This window comes from Lampris incognitus, chromosome 4, assembly GCF_029633865.1.
Source record: "Lampris incognitus isolate fLamInc1 chromosome 4, fLamInc1.hap2, whole genome shotgun sequence".
In the NCBI taxonomy this organism is placed as follows: Eukaryota; Metazoa; Chordata; class Actinopteri; order Lampriformes; family Lampridae; genus Lampris; species Lampris incognitus.
In genome coordinates, this window is record NC_079214.1 from 19,028,724 (window position 1) to 19,046,430 (window position 17,707).

A 17,707-nucleotide genomic window follows, 5' to 3' on the forward strand; every position below is an offset into this window, starting at 1 on the left:
ATAAATATGAGCTGTTTTATTTGGAGAAGACGGACCTTATTTTAGGTTGAAATGTATGTTATTTGTTATTTTTAGTGAACAAATTAAAGAACGGAATTTCCCCTACAATCCCCTTTGTTTCATGTTCATTTCCTCCACCCCAGCCTGGCCACATTTTTGCGCCGTACCAAGGCAGTCATCACCTTGCAGAAGTACAGGAGGATGTATGTGGAGAGGAAGTGCTACAAGCAGAAGCAGGCTGCAGCTCTGGCCATGCAGACAATCCTCAGGGCATACATGGCCCGGCAGAAATACCAGACGGTAAGGCCGCACACGACTGAGAGTGCACTCACTTAGACTATAGGTAGCCCTCTTTCTCTCTCTCTCCCTCTCTCTCTCTCTCTCTCTCTCTCTCTCTCTCTCTCTCTCTCTCTCTCTCTCTCTCTCTCTCTCTCTCTGTCTGTATCCCCCCTCTTAATAGATCTATTTATCTTTCTGTACTTTTATTTATCTATACCTGTTTTTTGATCTGTGGTCTCTTGTCAGTCAGTCTGTGTTATCGTTCTATAAAGCTTTATTCAACTAGTTAAGCTTTAGTGGCTAAAACAAAATAGTTGACCACGCTGGCTTGTATAGGGCGATCGACTTTGCCGCCAGTTTGGTTTGTCGTTCACGTCCTAGAAGGTGGAAACATTGAGCCTATCAAATAAGCTTTCATGATTCAAGTCAAGACAAGTTTATTTATATAGCACATTTAAAACAACCACATTTGAACCAAAGTGCTGCACAAGCTTAAAATACAATATAAAATAAGTGACACATATGAATATAAAAATATATGTAAAGAAGACATAATAAAATAAAGAATATAAAATGTAAACAATAAAACATAAGAGTAAAAGTATATTTGCACAATAGAATCACTTATTCAGATTTGGACAAGGGGCTATACCAGGATGACTCTAACACAACCTCACCCTGTCACCCCCGCCCTCTTCATCTACATCTTATTTCATTTCTCTACCCTGTAGTTGCTACGAGAGCACAAGGCGCTGGTCATTCAGAAGCATGTGCGTGGCTGGCTGGCGCGGCAGTGGTACAAGCGCTGCCTGCGCTCCATCGTCTACCTTCAGTGTTGTGTCCGGAGGATGAGGGCCAAGCGTGAGCTGAAGAAGCTGAAAATTGAGGCGCGCTCGGTGGAGCATTTCAAGAAGCTCAACATCGGCATGGAGAACAAGATCATGCAGCTGCAGAGGAAGGTCGACGAGCAGGTAAGACGTCGAAATCGGAGCCATGGGAGAGCGAAACCCGTGACCTCCACCAGGAAAGCTTTATTTTTGGAAGTTGGCTGTTGGTACTTCACCGGTGTATCTCTCAGATTATCTTTGCTAGAGCACACAACAGCCCCCACTCATCAGCCTCCATATCAGTTAGCAGCTATCATGTCCAAAGTTCACCCTGCAGGTGTAGTTTCAACAGTTGATGACTTCAAAATGACAAGTATGGCTTGCAAAAGTTGAGAGTAGATTGGCTCATATACATTATTTGAAATATATGCTGGTTTTCACATCATATGTAGCGTTAGAATATACTTTTTCAGTGGGAACTCTAAAAACTAGTCCATTTTGGTCATATAAATCAAGCTGAAAGTTATGGAGAAGCCATGAAATACTCATTGAAAACCACTGGTGAAAAACTATATGAATTCTCAAAGTGTGTCCCCTGTATATAGCTCATATAGGTATGAATGCACAGTAGTTAGGAATATATATATACTTTGTGATAATCATTTTTATTTACTTAATTTATATTCACCCAAAGTAATTAATAACTGTTTTATGAAGTTTTCTATGAATAAAGATTGCTGTTATCATTGTGGACTTAAATGTTCCCTTTGTGTTGTTGTGATGTCAGCCACATTTAGTGCGGGGGATGCCAGTCACTACAGTGTTGAATGCTGTTCTGTCCAGTTGAAGACGGGTCTCAATTCAAACCTCACAAAGGATGCACGCCTCAAAATATCATATTTATGTCACAGAGTCTGGTTGCTATAAACAGTGAAAATGATCATTTGTGCTGACCTCTTTGTCAATAACACATCGAGTTTGTTTTCTCTCTCCCCCTCCCCCTCTTCTCCCTCCCTCTCCCCCTCTGTCCATCATCCCCTGCCTGCAGAACAAGGAGAACCGTGTGATCAGCGAGAGGCTGTCAGGTCTGGAGAGCAGCCACACAGTGGAGAGCGAGCGTATGCGCAGCGAGCTGACGCGTCTGCGCGGGGCAGAGGAGGAGGCCAGGAACAACGCCAATCGTGTGGTCTCCCTGCAGGAGGAGCTGGAGAGGCTGAGGAGGGAGCTGAACACCACACAGGAAGAGAAGAGGACCATAGAGGAGTGGGCACAGACGTACAGGGATGAGATGGAGAAGGTAGGCGGGGCTTTCGTCTTCCTCCACGTCAGCTCATTGCTGTCCTCTCGTCCAGCCCTGACAGTTGGCATTTCTCCCCCCCCCCCCCTCTCTCTCTTTCTCTCTCCTTCGCCTTTTCTGTCTCTACCTCTGATCGAACCCTCTTCCTCACATTTCACCGTTTCTCCATCATTTCCTCTGTGCTTCCTTCTTTCATTTACTGGTCTCACTCCTTATGCCTATGTCCCCTTCTCTCTCTCTCTCTCTCTCTCTCTCTCTCTCTCTCTCTCTCTCTCTCTCTCTCTCTCTCTCTCTCTCTCTCTCTCTCTCTCTCCCTCTACACCTGTATCTCAGAGCTTTTGCATGTTTACCCTTCAAAATCAAACCACAATTTCAATTAGATGTTCTTGGAGAATAATGACTAAAGGAATATTTTTTCCTCAATAGTTTTCATTTGAAGAAATTTGATAATAATTGGAAGCAAATCTATCTCATTCCTACTCTTCCTTTTCCTCTCCTCTTCGCATCTCTTCTCTCTGAGTCGCTTCTCTTCTTGCCTGTCTGACCTCCTTTCTTCTCTTTTCCTCTGTACATGTTCAGCTCGTGCATAATGAATGGCTTTTCCATGGCGTCCTGTAACAAATATATGCCAAAAACAGTAACGCAAACCTAATCTATATATTGGCACCAGTGGAAAACAGTTTGTTCTCCAATTTAGGGGCCAGGGAGATCCGGGGGCAAATGGGCAATTGTTGGGCAGAGAGGCCATTGTTGCCCTGGGGCAGGTGAGCATAGGAGCTAGACTCGTTGAGGTAGTGATTAACTTTGCAAACGATACCTTTAGAATAAGTAGAATAGTGTCATTCTGAAAAGCTGCTCCTGCGATGTTGTTCCCTGAGTTGTATTGTCATTGAAACCTTTCCTTTGATTTCCCGACGTAAGCACTGATGAGATCCACAACAACTCAAAATTGCCAAGTCATTTTACTGACGGTGCTATTAAAGATGCAGCAGCATTTCAGAAGATACGTAGAATAATTTGACTCCTGTGTGTTTCTGCCCATTTTGGTGTAAAAAAGACTCTCAACTCAGGCCATAAAGATTATTCTACAACATTAACGATGAGGCTCTAAAGTAAACGTTTAGCTGAAACTGAAACCTGTAGTCAATAATGATAATAATGTAGGTCTCCTCTTAATAGGTGGATTATCTCTTGATTTATGAGTTCTGAAGGAGTTATGTGATAGGTAGTGTAAAGTGATAGGTTATGCTGATGTCAAAGATGACAGATGTGGGGACGTCCGGGTAGTGTAGCGGTCTAGTCCGTTGCCTACCAACATGGGGATCGCCATTTGAATCCCCATGTTACCTCCGGCTTGGTCGGGCGTCCCTACAGGCACAATTGGCCGTGTCTGCGGGTGGGAAGCCGGATGTGGGTATTTGTCCTGGTCGCTGCACTAGCGCCTCCTCTGGTCGGTCGGGGCGCCTGTTCAGGGGGGAGGGGGAACTGGTGGGGAATGGCATGATCCTCCCACATGCTACATCCCCCTGGCGAAACTCCTCACTGTCAGGTGACAAGAAGCGGCTGGCAACTACACATATATCAGAGGAGGCATGTGGTAGTCTGCAGCCCTCCCCGGATCGGCAGAGGGGGTGGAGCAGCGACCAGAACAGCTCGGAAGAGTGGGGTAATTGGCCGGATACAATTGGGGATCATTTGTATCTTAGGTGTGAATGGATTCCAGTGATGCCATCATGGTCTACATGCTGACAGTTGCCACTTTTTACACGAGACATTGTGTTAAGGAACATGTGTGTGTGTGTACAGATGGTAGCAGAGCTGAAGGACCAGAATGGTCTGCTGAAGTCAGAGAAGGAGGGCTTGAACAGGCTGATTCAGGAACAGAGTCAGCAGATGACAGGTACGTCATATAAACAAACATATCGCAGCGACTACACTACAGAAAATACCCATTTGAACATGTGGCGAACTCTTGTATTTGTTTTCCTTTCAGTTGTGTTAAATCTTTTCACTCTTTTAGACCCATCTTATTTTGTTGTTTTCTGTTTTTTTGTCATTTGATTATAATGATGGCTGGAATATTAGAATTAGCATGTCTCAGCTTTCCCAAAAAAGGCAGTACTATATGCCTATATGCTTTTCACTCATTGCCTTTACAAATGAATGTTGTCTGCTCTATTGTATTACCAAACATCAAGTTTCAAGTCTGTGAATGTTCTCATTCATCCAGGTCATGGTTATCCAAAGGAATTGAATCAAGTGCAACTGGACTTGGTATATATCCGGATATATACCAAGTCCAGTTGCACTTGATTCACTTCCTTTGGATAATCAAGTTACCAAGTTTTAAAACAACTGTCAGTCGAGTCCGTTCTGGTATTCATAAGAGCACAATGTCAGGCACTCAACTTGGGCGGCACGGTGGCCCAGTGGTTAGCGCTGTCGCCTCACACCAAGAAGGTCCTGGGTTCGAACCCCCGGGTTGTCCAACCTTGGGGCCATCCCAGGTCGTCCTCTGTGTGGAGTTTGCATGTTCTCCCTGTATCTGCGGTGGGTTTCCTCCGGGTGCTCCGGTTTCCCCCACCATCAAAAAGACATGCATGTTAGGGTTAATACTCCTGTCTGTGCCCCTGATCGAGGCATGGCAAGACAAACTGGAGTTGGTCCCCAGGCGCTGCACGGCAGCTGCCCACTGCTCCTAGCTACATGGCTAGGATGGGGTAAATGCAGAGCATCATTTCCCTACGGGGATCATTAAAGTATCTCAAAATCAAAAAAACAAAAAAAAAAATTCAAAAAAAAGTTCTGCATTGTTTGTGTTGGAGTGTCCTCTCGCTCTATTAAGCTATGCTCTCATATTGATTTGTCTTTACCTTTCACTCTGTCAGAGAAAATGGCACGTGCAATTGCGGAGGAGACTCAGCAGTTGGAGACCGATCTGAACGAGGAGCGATCGCGCTACCAGAATCTTTTGACAGAACACCGACGCCTCGAGGAGAAATACGACGACCTGAAGGAAGATATTGCACTTTCTTCGGTGAAGAAACAGACACACACACACACTCAGACACACATACACACACAAACTCGTTCACTTTCACAAACGCACCCACTTACAGTCATGCACGCCATCAGACACATTTAATAATAAGCACTTGAGCGTCACCTTTATTTGCAAAAGTAACTTTCCATTACTTCCGTTTCCTTTACCAATACTTTTGAAAGCATCCCAATCCAGAAAATACAGAAAAAATAAATCTTCTCAACACGGACAGTAAAAGCTAGCTAGTAAGAGAAATATTCAGTATTTGATCCTGACTGGCTCTGTCTGATCCTTGCCCTTAATAGAACGCCCCCAAGCCTGGCCACAGGAGAACCGACTCCACACACAGCAGCAACGAATCAGAATACACCTACAACTCCGAATACACCGAAATGGAGGAAGGCGCCCACCCAGGCGAGGTAGGGGGGAGAGCCATCTTCGGGTAGCTTATCTTCACAGGAGGAGATAGATACCCACCCTCTCACAATGCTAGTATGAAGGAAGTCATCTCTGTTTTTACTTATTTTTAAGGACAGAAACTACTTCTATTTTAAATATTGACTAATACATTTCAGTTAGTTAGTTAGTTAGCAAAGTTTTCTGTGCAAAATGTTTCATTTTGGAATTTCAAGAAAAGAGGAAATCTTGATTGGTCTAAAAACAAATGTATTTCAGATTTATCCTGGTTATCCAGCTCGAGCTGATATTTTTCCTGTTGTTCATTTCATTTCATAGATTAATTGCCGTTGTTGAACTTCGTTGTGACAGATTTATATCTTCATCAATGTCGAATAAGACATACATGGAATTAGTATCCACCTCTTAAAATAAAAAAAGTAATAGAAGGTGTTGGTGGTGAAGCGGTTAAAAATTTTTTTAAAAAGCAGTGCCTGAGGCGCCCGGGTAGCGTAGCGGTCTATTCCGTTGCCTACCAACACGGGGATCACTGGTTCAAATCCCCGTGTTGCCTCCAGCTTGGTCGGGCATCCCTACAGACACAATTGGCCGTGTCTGCGGGTGGGAAGCCGGATGTGGGTATGTGTCCTGGTCGCTGCACTAGCGCCTCCTAGGTCAGTCGGGGCGCCTGTTCAGAGGGGAGGGGGAACTGGGGGGAATAGCGTGATCCTCCCACATGCTACATCCCCCTGGCGAAACTCCTCACTGTCAGGTGAAAAGTAGCGGCCGGTGACTCCACATGTATCGGAGGAGACATGTGGTAGTATCGGCAGAGGGGGTGGAGCAGCGACCGGGACAGCTCGGAAGATTGGGGTAACTGGCAGGATACAACTGGGGAGAAAAATGGGGAAAAATCCAAGAAAAAATAAATAGATAAGTAGAGTTGAATAAGACCCACATGACGATAGCCTGATTACTGGTATGGTCCTACCCTCGGTTTTCTTCCACACAGGACGTAACGCGTGGAATAGACACTTCTCTGACCCTCAAGCTGCAGAAGAGACTAATGGAATTAGAGCAAGAAAAGCAGTCTCTTCGCGACGAACTGGAAAACAGAGAAGAGCAGTTCCAGCGGGCTAGGGCCAGGGTACCAACACACAGCATTTCCACTGTACCAAGCTAGACATGTAGCCCTATGTAGTCTAATCCAGCTGGTTATAACTGGACTTGATAGGCATGAATTGGGCCTGGCTGAAGTTGCTTTTCTCTCTTAATGGCTCAATGTGGATACAGGTCTGAAACAGCAGGAAAAATCCTGATTTTCTACAATATTTCTGTACCTCCAACCCTTATCAAACCTGAGCCAGTTTACCATTGGGCAATTAAATAACCCTTAACAACCCTATTCAGTGCAATAACCTGCTGATTATTCTGTAGAAGCATTTTGAAAGTACACCGTAAGACTGTGCCAGTAAATGAAAAGCTACTGCATACATATATTTTAAAGAGCATAACAACATAATGTAAGAACAAGCTATAACAGTAATGTTTTTCTTAGAACGTGTATTATTATTGTGTATTCAAATAGATTTTCCATTGGTTTTTACACTAGTTAATACAGTGGAATAAAGCCACTGTCAGCTTTGCAGAATATTATTCAAGGTCTGATGCTGAACTGATGATGAACTATTATAACTAAAATCTATAGTCCAGTGCAACAGACTACTTCATTATATGGCTCTCCACATTTCAGGATGTTGCAGAGCATAAGAAAGCCCGTGGCGCAGAGTTGGAGTATGAATCCCTGAAGGTAGGATGCCAGAACTGGGTTAAAAAAACTAAAGCATAAGGACTTGAAAGTATGTTCTTGGACAGAAAGCTAGTGAAGAGCTACTAGGTAAAATCATTAGTATATAACCACCCATACACATTTCTTGCAGGTTCATAGCATTAACCTCACCAGTGAAAAGCGCAGGGATGCTTCAGTGTATCCCACACGATGCTTTGACTGAGTGCAAGGTAGCATGAATACAGTTCACTTGGTAACCTCCATGCTAGTAAAGAAATGATACAGCTGCATTGCTATCCACCATTAGTAAACCAGTAGCTAGCGGGTTGGGTTGATTGAGAGTGATTCATTAAACTAAATTTGTCAGTTTGATCTTACCCTTTGGGGCAACCAAACGGCATAATAGCATTCAAGAGTGATTTCGAGAGTCGCTAAAGACAACTCTTTCATTGATTTGATCATGAAAGTCTCTCTCTCTCTCTCTCTCTCTCTCTCTCTCTCTCTCTCTCTCTCTCTCTCTCTCTCTCTCGAACTACTATAACCACACCTTCCCACTTCTCTCTAGCGTCAGGAGCTGGAGTCGGAGAACAAGAAACTCAGGCATGATTTGACGGAGATGAGGCAAAGCCTGCTGGGTAACGTAGCTGCAGGCGCCGGGGCCCCAGGCTCTCCAGCTTACAAGGTGCTCTTGGACCAGCTCAATGCCTCCTGTGAGGAGTTGGAGGTGCGCAAGGAGGAGGTGCTCATCCTGCGTTCGCAGCTGGTCAGCCAGAAAGAGGCCCTCCACAAGGTTAGTCAACCTCTTTTCAGCTTCCTTTTCCCCCCCAATAGTGTTAGAATAGGGAATAAATGGAGATTCTGCTTTTTTTTCTTCCTTTCTCTGGTAATGATTACTTTAAGAGACCCAAATAAAATAGTGGGCTGGGAAGAGCCTCGAAATTTTCTCTCTACAACCAAAATAATTGCCTATTTACTGTGTAAAAACAGACATTTTAGTATCTTTAACTTTATCAGTTGCTGTCATGGCTCCTCCACTCTGTTCTAATAAGGTCTCAAGTTTGATTTTCTATGGCGTTACAGAAACGGTCTCTACAAAGATGCTGACTAAGAACAAGAGATAGTAACCTCATATCCTTAATAATTTTTAAAAATTTAGATTGCGTCCTGTTTAAATGGATAAATTATGAAACGCATCCACTTTATTAAATATAAATTTCGAGGGGGAAATGTCAGCTTGTCTACCTGCGCATCTCCTTCTTGGATTAAATCAGCTGTCTGTTCATATATTGTATAGTTGTTTTCACTGAATATCCAGTGTTTCTGACTGTTCTCTCTTCACTATTCCCCCTCCCATGCGTTCTCTCAGGATGAGAAGGTATAATTCAAAAACTTAATCCATGAGTATCTGACTCTGACCTTGATGATGGGGCTTGTGTGTATAAAGCCTCAATTCATGTTTTTGGTGCGGTCGATTGTCTGACGAAAAGCATTTTTATACACCACAACTCTGCAGTGACCAGCACCAAAATATGGAGAAATGTAGGATGGACCAAAACTGCAAACATCCTCCGCCACCACTGTTCATTACAGTAAAAATTACGGGGTAAACGTTCAACCAAATTTAGAAGATTCTAGATCAGCTCTCCACTCAATGAGGCTACATAGACACAGGCCCCTTTCTCTCCAGGTCATAGTCTTGATTATCAAGTATGGGTCATCTGTTTGAATCTACACATTTAGGGATGCACTGGTACTGATACCAGTATTGGGTAGTTGGTATCGGCAAGTACCAAAATGTAAGAACTTGTAATTGGTCTGAAAAAAAAAAGTGGTATCGGTGCATCCCTATACACATTTGTCCACTTGCTTTCACTAGATTACACTGGCAGTGCACCTGGACCACTATTTTGCAGGGGCCGTTTGCATCCCTCCTTGTACACATGATGTTTTATACGGTTGTGGTTTAAAAGTGGTAAATGTGTAGTAAATGTGATGGATTTGCATTCATACACACAGGAGTGTTCCACAATTATTCTGCACAATCTGAAAGAGACTGTGTCCACTGGGGAGGGAAATGTTGGTAGATATTTACAGCTGCATGTGTCTTAACATAGCTCTTAAAGGGTAGGTTCTCTCTTTTAGAACCCATACCTCATTGAAATATTGGGCATCATCAAAATAAGACAGGAACTTCCTTGATGAATCTTCTCACTGGGTTTCAACACAGTCCATCAGTTTAAAACATCAAAACCTATGATATATCTCCTTTTAAAACAAAGAATTACTCGCTGTGTTGTTCTAAATGATGCTCTACAATGTTTTAATGAGGTCTGGGTTTAAAAACCGTGAACATATCCTTTAATTAGGTGTGTTTTTCTTGACATGTGAAAGAAATGTGTGGTATAGGCTACATTTAAGTGTTGCATATTCATGCAGGTATCCTGCCCACCGGTCTTACCTTTGTGCTAAGAAATAAAGCCATAGAGGTGCATGGATCTGTGACAAAAGGATCTTCCTGTACTCCCACTTACATGCTTTGAATTAGCCTGTAGCCCTTGTGTCCACTGGGAATCATGTTTTCTTTCTAACAGTGTTCTTGCTGTTGGTCTCTGTTAAAAAAAAAATCTCTTGGCATGTATAAGAAAAAATGCTAATCTCAATGTAATATAGTAAACATAAAAATTAGCTAGCACTAGAGGGTAGCAAAATGGTCTATTCCGTTGTTTATCAACACGGGGATCACCGGTTTGAATCCTCGTGTTGCCTCCGGCTTGGTCAGGCGTCCCTACAGACGCAATTGGCCGTATCTGCGGGTGGGAAGCCGGATGTGGGTATGTGTCCTGGTTGCTGCACTAGCGCCTCCTCTGGTCATTCGGGGCGCCTGTTCAGGGGGGAGGTGGAACTGGAGGGAATAGCGTGATCCTCCCACACGCTACGCCCCCCTGGCGAAAGTCCTAACTGGCAGGTGAAAAGAAGCGGCTGGTGACTCCACATGTATTGGAGGAGGCATGTGGTAGTCTGCAGCCCTCCCCGGATCGGCAGAGGGGGTGGAGCAGCGACTGGGACGGCTCAGAAGAGTGGGGTAATTGGCTAAGTACAACTGGGGAGAAAAAGGGGGGGATTCCAAAAAAAAACAACAATTAGCTAGCACTGTAAAAGGATGTTCCCTCTGGACACAGTTCGGGGTTCCAGTGGGATGGTTATTGTCACAGTGGAAGGACCGCTTTACCCACAAGCCACACTACACTCTGACAGGTTGACCAAGTACCAATACACATGTTGCACAGTGGAATGAAAACATGACTGTAAACATCAACATAAACGTAAATAGTTCTCATCACCCTTGTTTGCAGCAAGAACTCCTCCACATGTGATTACAACCTGGCCAATGTGAAAGTCATTGTTAGTGATACAGCATCATAAGGCCACATTATACACTCCGTTTCTGAATGAGTCTTTCTCTCCCCTTGTTAATTTGTACCATTCTATCTGTCTCTCTCTCTGTTCCCTCTTCAATACACCCCCTTCCCTCTAGGAGACCATGACAGAGCCTTCTCACTATGTTGAGGATGTGTCCAAACTGAAGGATACAGATGAAATCAAGCAAGCTTACGTAGGCCTCAAAGAGACAAACAGGTACAGTGCGACCAACAGGAGTCACCGCCTCTTTTTACCGTTACCTCTGTCCAGGTTGACTTAATGGTCTTTCGAACTCTTTTAAGAAACTCCTCCTCTCCCTCTATGTTCTGTCCATCTGATATGCGTCCTTGGCTAATGATGAACTCTGTTTCTGTATTAACACTACAGTGATGGGTGTGGGTGTTTGTGGGAGGGCATGCATGCTTGTAGGCTTCTGCTCACATCCCTGAACAGTGAAGTGTTTGCATATTTGTGAACTCGTCTCTTTGCTCTGTACAGATCTCCTTCATTCTTGCGTAAGCCATTGGAGACCAATGAGCTCCTGAGTAGGCTCAGGTAACCAGTCGGGTGTGGCCTGTGCATCATGGGGGAAGAGCATGTATGGCCACGCTAATGCAAAGCAGTTCTTGAAGGGTTACATGTGGCTGGTGTTTGGTGATATGGCTGATTCTGTTTTGGATTGTTCACCAAGGCTTGGTTAGCTTTGCATAGAAAGGACTACCTAACCAGCATCCAAGCTAGAACATCTTTCACAGCGTCTTTGTGCTAACAGCATGTAGGATGATGCAAAATGTACCAACTCTAGATACAAGTTCTGTATTCTCTTTAATCACTCACTAACATTATTGTGGTGTTTGTGCGACCAGCTTTGGCATCATTTAAAGAGACTATATGATGAGCGTATCCCTATAGGCCAATGTGGGTGGGTTTATAGTTGAATTATTTTTTTTTCTCTCTTAATGTACCACTAACTTAATATCTGGCCGTTCTTGTCATGCTAAATCAATGTTTTCATCATGCAAAATTATAGGGGATGGGATTAAATTCAGAAAATTTACATTTGGAGCTCGAGAAGTTAATGAATGTCTGAATTAGGGTGTTGTTATTAGGATAGTTACTTTAGCCAGGCGGCAGCTTCTCACAGGAAAAGCATCCCAAACAGAGACCTTCCCAACAACATCAGTGCATGGCTGTGTTGGTTCTTTTCAAATAGCATTTTTAAAAAATGAATATAACATGATTGTGACACGGTGGCGCAGCGTTTAGCGCGGTCTCCTCACAGCAAGTAAGTCCTGGATTTGAGCCCTAGGGTAGTCCAACCTTGGGGGTCGTCCCGGGTCATCCTCTGTGTGGAGTTTGCATATTCTCCCCGTGTCTGCGTGGGTTCCCTCCGGGTGCTCCGGTTTCCTCCCACAGTCCAAAGACATGTAGGTCAGGTGAATCGGCCATACTAAATTGTCCTTAGGTGTGAATGTATGTTAGTGTGTGTGGGGGGGGGGGGGGGGGGGGGCTGTGTGATGGCCTGGCAGCCTGTCCAGAGTGTCTCCCCGCTGCCGCCTAATGACTGCTGGGATAGGCTCCAGCATCCCCGTGACCCTTAATAAGGATAAGCAGTTTGGATAATGGATGGATGAATATAAAATTTTATTAACTTTGTAGCTGTAAGGAGAATAACTGTATGAACTTTGGCACCTCTAGTGTCAGCTTTATGGAATGAACCTGGCATGAACCTGGCATGTGGAAACTAATCTGTTTCTTCATTAATGCAGTGATACACGGCAGTGTTTTAAGGCATTTTAGGTAGATGGTCAGCATTTCCAACAGTGTTTTGTGTTTGTTTTTCCACATCAATTTTGTCTCTTTTAGTGTAACATCTTATCCACGTTGGTTTTGTTCCATTTGTAAATTTCTCTGGAGCTGAAGGCAACACCACCTTAGCCTCAAAGCGTCGCTCAACAGTATTGCCAAAGTAATAAAGGTGGTTAAACTTCCGCTCAGATATTTCCAGATTAGATGAAATCAAAACTAAGGCATCTGCTCAGATAATGCTGTCCATCAAGCTGTCAGAAAAGTTGTCCTGCGTGTATCACTCTTGTCATCGTACATGCTTTTTATCTTCTGTTGTTACCCCACCATCACCCATCTCACTCACACACACACACACACACACACACACACACACACACACACACATATGCACACACACAGTGACTCTCAGACACACATAAACACATATACAATTTGAATCTATGCAGGATTCAAATCCCCAACCTTGGGCATCCGGATAGCGTAGCGGTCTATTCTGTTGCCTACTAACACAAGGATCGCTGGTTCGAATCCCCGTGTTACCTCCGGCTTGGTTGGATGTCCCTACAGACACAATTCGCTATGTCTGCGGGTGGGAAGCCGGATATGGGTATGTGTCCTGGTCGCTGCACTAGCACCTCCTGTGGTCGGTCGGGGCACCTGTTCGGGGCGGAGGGGGAACTGGGGTGGGAGTAGCGTGATCCTCCCACTCGCTGCGTTCCCCTGGTGAAACTCCTCACTGTCAGGTGAAAAGAAGTGGCTGGTGACTCCTCATGTATCGGAGGAGGCATGTGGTAGGTAGTCTGCAGCCCTCCCTGGATCGGCAGAGGAGGTGGAGCAGTGCCCGGGACGGCTCGGAGAGTGGGGTAATTGGCAAAGTACAATTGGGGAGGAAAAGGGGGGGGGAATCCCAACCTCACACATATGTTTTTGCCATTATCTTTGGCATTGTTCTTCCTATCATAACCTTATGCTATCTTATCTGCCAGGGTGGTCAAACACTTTGTACATTTTTGTTACTGCACAACCTCAAATTGCTGTTATTACAGATACAACACAAAAGTACAACGCAAACTCATAAACATTCATACACCCAGAAATCCCACCCGACCCTTTTTTTATTTTGCTTTTCATCTTTTATGTCGGTCAGATCCCCTATCCCAGACTTCCATGAGCTGAATGAGGACGGAGAGCTGTGGCTGGTGTATGAAGGGTTAAAGGAGACCAACAGGTTTAACTGTGATCTCAACACGCGTGTGTTGTGTGCATGACATGTTTGCCTTTTCTTTTTCTTTTTTTTTTAGGTGATATGCTTTCTAATGCTTCTTTATGAAAATACCTTCAGTTTTACTGGCCCTCCCTCTCTCAGCATTTCATTTCTTCTGAAGCTATCTCATCTTAATACGCAAAAAAAGAATGTCATGGAGATGAAGAGGCTTTCCTATCTTCTTCAAGGTATAGTCTAGTGGGGCTGATCTGTCCTCGTGACTCTGTCACTAACTAATCTAGCCACAGCTAACTCGGCATACACAGCAGAACTTGTTTCAAAGAGTTTCTGAAAACATTCTGGTGGCTGTTTTTAGCCCAACTTCAGGGTATCAGTTTGGGGACGTTTTCAACAGTCACATAGAATATATGGAAAATAGCTTAATATACTTTTATCAGTCGTACCTTCCGCCGTCTGACTTGTCTAAATTTGATAAATCTGGCCCAGCTGATACTCCAGTGTAGTGAAAGCAAACGCCTGCTAGGTTTGTTTTCAAATCCTGAGCCGTAGTCTGTGCTCCTCCCTGCACTGTCACCACTGTCAGCGCCCCTGAGAGGCTGTTCCAGCCAGTTATACAAGCAGCATCTGCCCACATGTGCAAATGGAGGCCACTCCATTCATAATATGTCGGCCACAAAGGCAGTTCCCAAAACTGGAAAGTCTTAGGAACATTATATGCAACTTGCCAAACCAACTTGGCACAGAAAACAAGAAACAAGAGTGTGTATGCATATGTGTGTGCGCTGGTGGGCCAAATTGGTATAAAATATAAATCCCCACGTTGGGCACAAGATGTTTGCCGGCAGCATGGTGGCCCAGTGGTTAGCGCTGTTGCCTCACAGCAAGAAGGCGCTGGGTTCAAACCCCAGGCCATCCCAGGTCGTTCCCGTGTGGAGTTTGCATGTTCTCCCCGTGTCTGCGTGGGTTTCCTCCGGGTGCTCCGGTTTCCTCCCACCGTCAAAAAGACATGCATGTTAGGGTTAATACTCCTGTCTGTGCCCCTGAGCAAGGCAATGGAAAGAAGAGCTGGAGTGTGTCCCCCGCGCCCACTGCTCCTATACAATAGGATGGGTTAAATGCAGAAAACGAATTCATTGTAGCCTACAATGACCAAATAAAATGGCTTTTCATTTTCGACTCGTATAACTAAGAAACTTATCAGCCCCTCGTCTAAAATGGCAGCAGCAGATAATGATAAATCCATGCCCTTCCATTTAGTTTGGTAAGCTGAGCAGTGTGGTGAAGTTAGGAGGCTGTGTCTTTACCCAGAGGAACGAGCATTTGCCCTGGTAAGGGGTCCCTGAACAGTCCTTTGAATCCTTGCCAGTGGTATTTCTCTGCAGCGGCCCTGTGGTGGGGGTGTGGGTGGGGTTGGGGGCTGCGTAAAGTGGGTTTTCTGTCAGCGTCATGGTAGCATTATTTACTAGAGGCCTGAACTCTAAACATGGAGTCAGTTTAGTTCAGTGTTGGTTTGGCATACTGCCTTCCACCAACATCCATAGACTTTCCACAGGAGGTGCTCAGAGGCACAGAGGAGGGAGGAGTCGGTGCTTTGTGACAGCAGAAAGGAGGAGCCCCATTTAGAGAGAGCTGTGTCAGCTGGACACTTAGCGTCTACACGGCATGCTGCTGCTGTCTGGCACGATGCACAAGGGTGGAGCCATGAACATCTTTTATTGACCTGCACACTTGAGGATTCTTGATTTCTCTCTCTCTTTCTCCCTCCCTCTCTTTCTTTCTCTGACTCTCTCCCACTCTCTCATATTTGTCTGTGATTCTTATTGTTATCTATGATACTGATTTGCTTTTCATTTTCTCCAATTTACCCCCCCCCCCACATACCCCTGCATTCCACTGTTACACTCCCTGTCCCTCTCCCTCCTTTTTCCCTTCCTCTCCTCTGTCTGTCCTGTCAAATACTTTCCTTCTCATTCCACATGCTGCCTCACTCTTCCCCTCATCTCTTTCCGCTTCCTCCTTCTCTCTTTTACTCTTTTACACACTCCCCAATCCCTTGCCCCCCTCTGGATTCTCTCTCTCATCCCTCGCTTCACTTTGCTCCTTCTGTCTCCTCCTCCTTCATCACATCCTCCCAATGTCCTCATAACCCCCCCGCCGCCCAACTCCCTCTCCCACCTCCCAGGTTGCTGGAGTCCCAGCTGCAGACGCAGCAGCGTAGCTATGACAACGAGGTAGAGTCTCTGCGCGGGGAGCTGCAGAACGTGAAGGAAGAGAACAACCGCCAGCAGCAGCTGTTGGCCCAGAACCTTCAGCTGCCCCCGGAGGCCCGGATAGAAGCCAGCCTGCAGCATGAGATCACCAGGCTCACCAACGAGAACCTGGTATGCTGCTGGACATGCATGCATGCAGGCACACAGATATTCACACACGTGCATGCATATAAACACAAACGCAGATGTGCAATTTATAGAGACAAGATATTATCACACTTACACACACACACACACACACACACACCATACAGACACTTGTGCATATGCATACACACTCAAACCAAAACATACATTTTATATATATATATATATATATATATATATATATATGTATATGCACATAAACTCTCATTTATGCACAAACACAAATGGTATTGATTTATATGGACATCAGAAGTTAATCAGGCACGTATGCATATATGCACACAAACACCAACACAGACACATACTATATCACTAAATCAGACATTATCTCTACAGACACAGTTGTAACTGTGTGGGTAAGCTGTAACCTAATGCTCCAATATAAATAACAGTAACATATCTATCTGCCAATCACAAGCAATCTTTCTTTTAAATGTCGGAGCAATTCAAACTCATCTCCATAGTCACAACACCTCCGTTCCCCCGCACCCACCTTGCAGCCTTTGAGTCTTTTTCAGCAATTCTCCACACACATACGAATAGGAAGTCAACAGGCTATGTATCCCCAAAAATGATCCATAAATATTATTGCGGTCTGTACTCATTCAATGGCCTGAAAATCGGGCTTTTAATGCGGTGCAGTGACATTGTGGTGTGCAAATACAAGCATGCAAACATGTAGCAGCAACAAGCAGACCAGGAGAGAGCCTTCATAGAAATTCCCCCCGAAACCACGTGACCAGCGAGGGCTGTTGATTCCCATTCTCAGTGTGTAAACAACACCACTTAAAAATGTGGTGCAGTGCATAAACAAGCATCGATTTCCACGTGAATTTGATAGGCGTCATTTCAATTCTCTAACCTCATCGAAACTACGCCCCGCAGCAGCGACAGCAACTACTGTTACTGTGCTTAACTTTAGAGTTAATGTTGTGTAGGGGTTAATTTTAGGTAGTCATTTTACCAAGACATTTTCGTAAGAATTTTGTTTACATGTTATGCAAAATAATGTAGTTCCAATCCAACTCAGGTTATGTAGCCCTGCACAGATGCGCACATATGATTGAACCTCCATCAGCAATAAGTCAGTGGGGTATTGAGATTGTATAGCCATGCATCTATATTATAGTTACTGCTTTAATTTATGTCCTGCATGATTTCTCGAATTCTGTATCATACTTTGGTTATGCTGAGATTACATTCGA

At 44.5% G+C, this 17,707-nt stretch overlaps 1 protein-coding gene across 1 annotated transcript in view; it reads left to right on the top strand.

The window, feature by feature from the left end:
• myo5aa (myosin VAa) overlaps positions 1-17,707 on the top strand; it is a 107,731-nt gene that overhangs the window by 79,664 nt on the left and 10,360 nt on the right. The window contains exons 20-32 of the mRNA XM_056278186.1: positions 144-300; positions 1,011-1,250; positions 2,155-2,403; positions 4,210-4,303; positions 5,292-5,440; positions 5,752-5,865; positions 6,855-6,989; positions 7,596-7,652; positions 8,197-8,421; positions 8,998-9,006; positions 11,167-11,267; positions 14,008-14,088; positions 16,268-16,466. Of these exons, the coding sequence (XP_056134161.1) occupies positions 144-300; positions 1,011-1,250; positions 2,155-2,403; positions 4,210-4,303; positions 5,292-5,440; positions 5,752-5,865; positions 6,855-6,989; positions 7,596-7,652; positions 8,197-8,421; positions 8,998-9,006; positions 11,167-11,267; positions 14,008-14,088; positions 16,268-16,466 (1,810 nt within the window). The remainder of the gene's footprint in view (positions 1-143; positions 301-1,010; positions 1,251-2,154; positions 2,404-4,209; positions 4,304-5,291; positions 5,441-5,751; positions 5,866-6,854; positions 6,990-7,595; positions 7,653-8,196; positions 8,422-8,997; positions 9,007-11,166; positions 11,268-14,007; positions 14,089-16,267; positions 16,467-17,707) is intronic.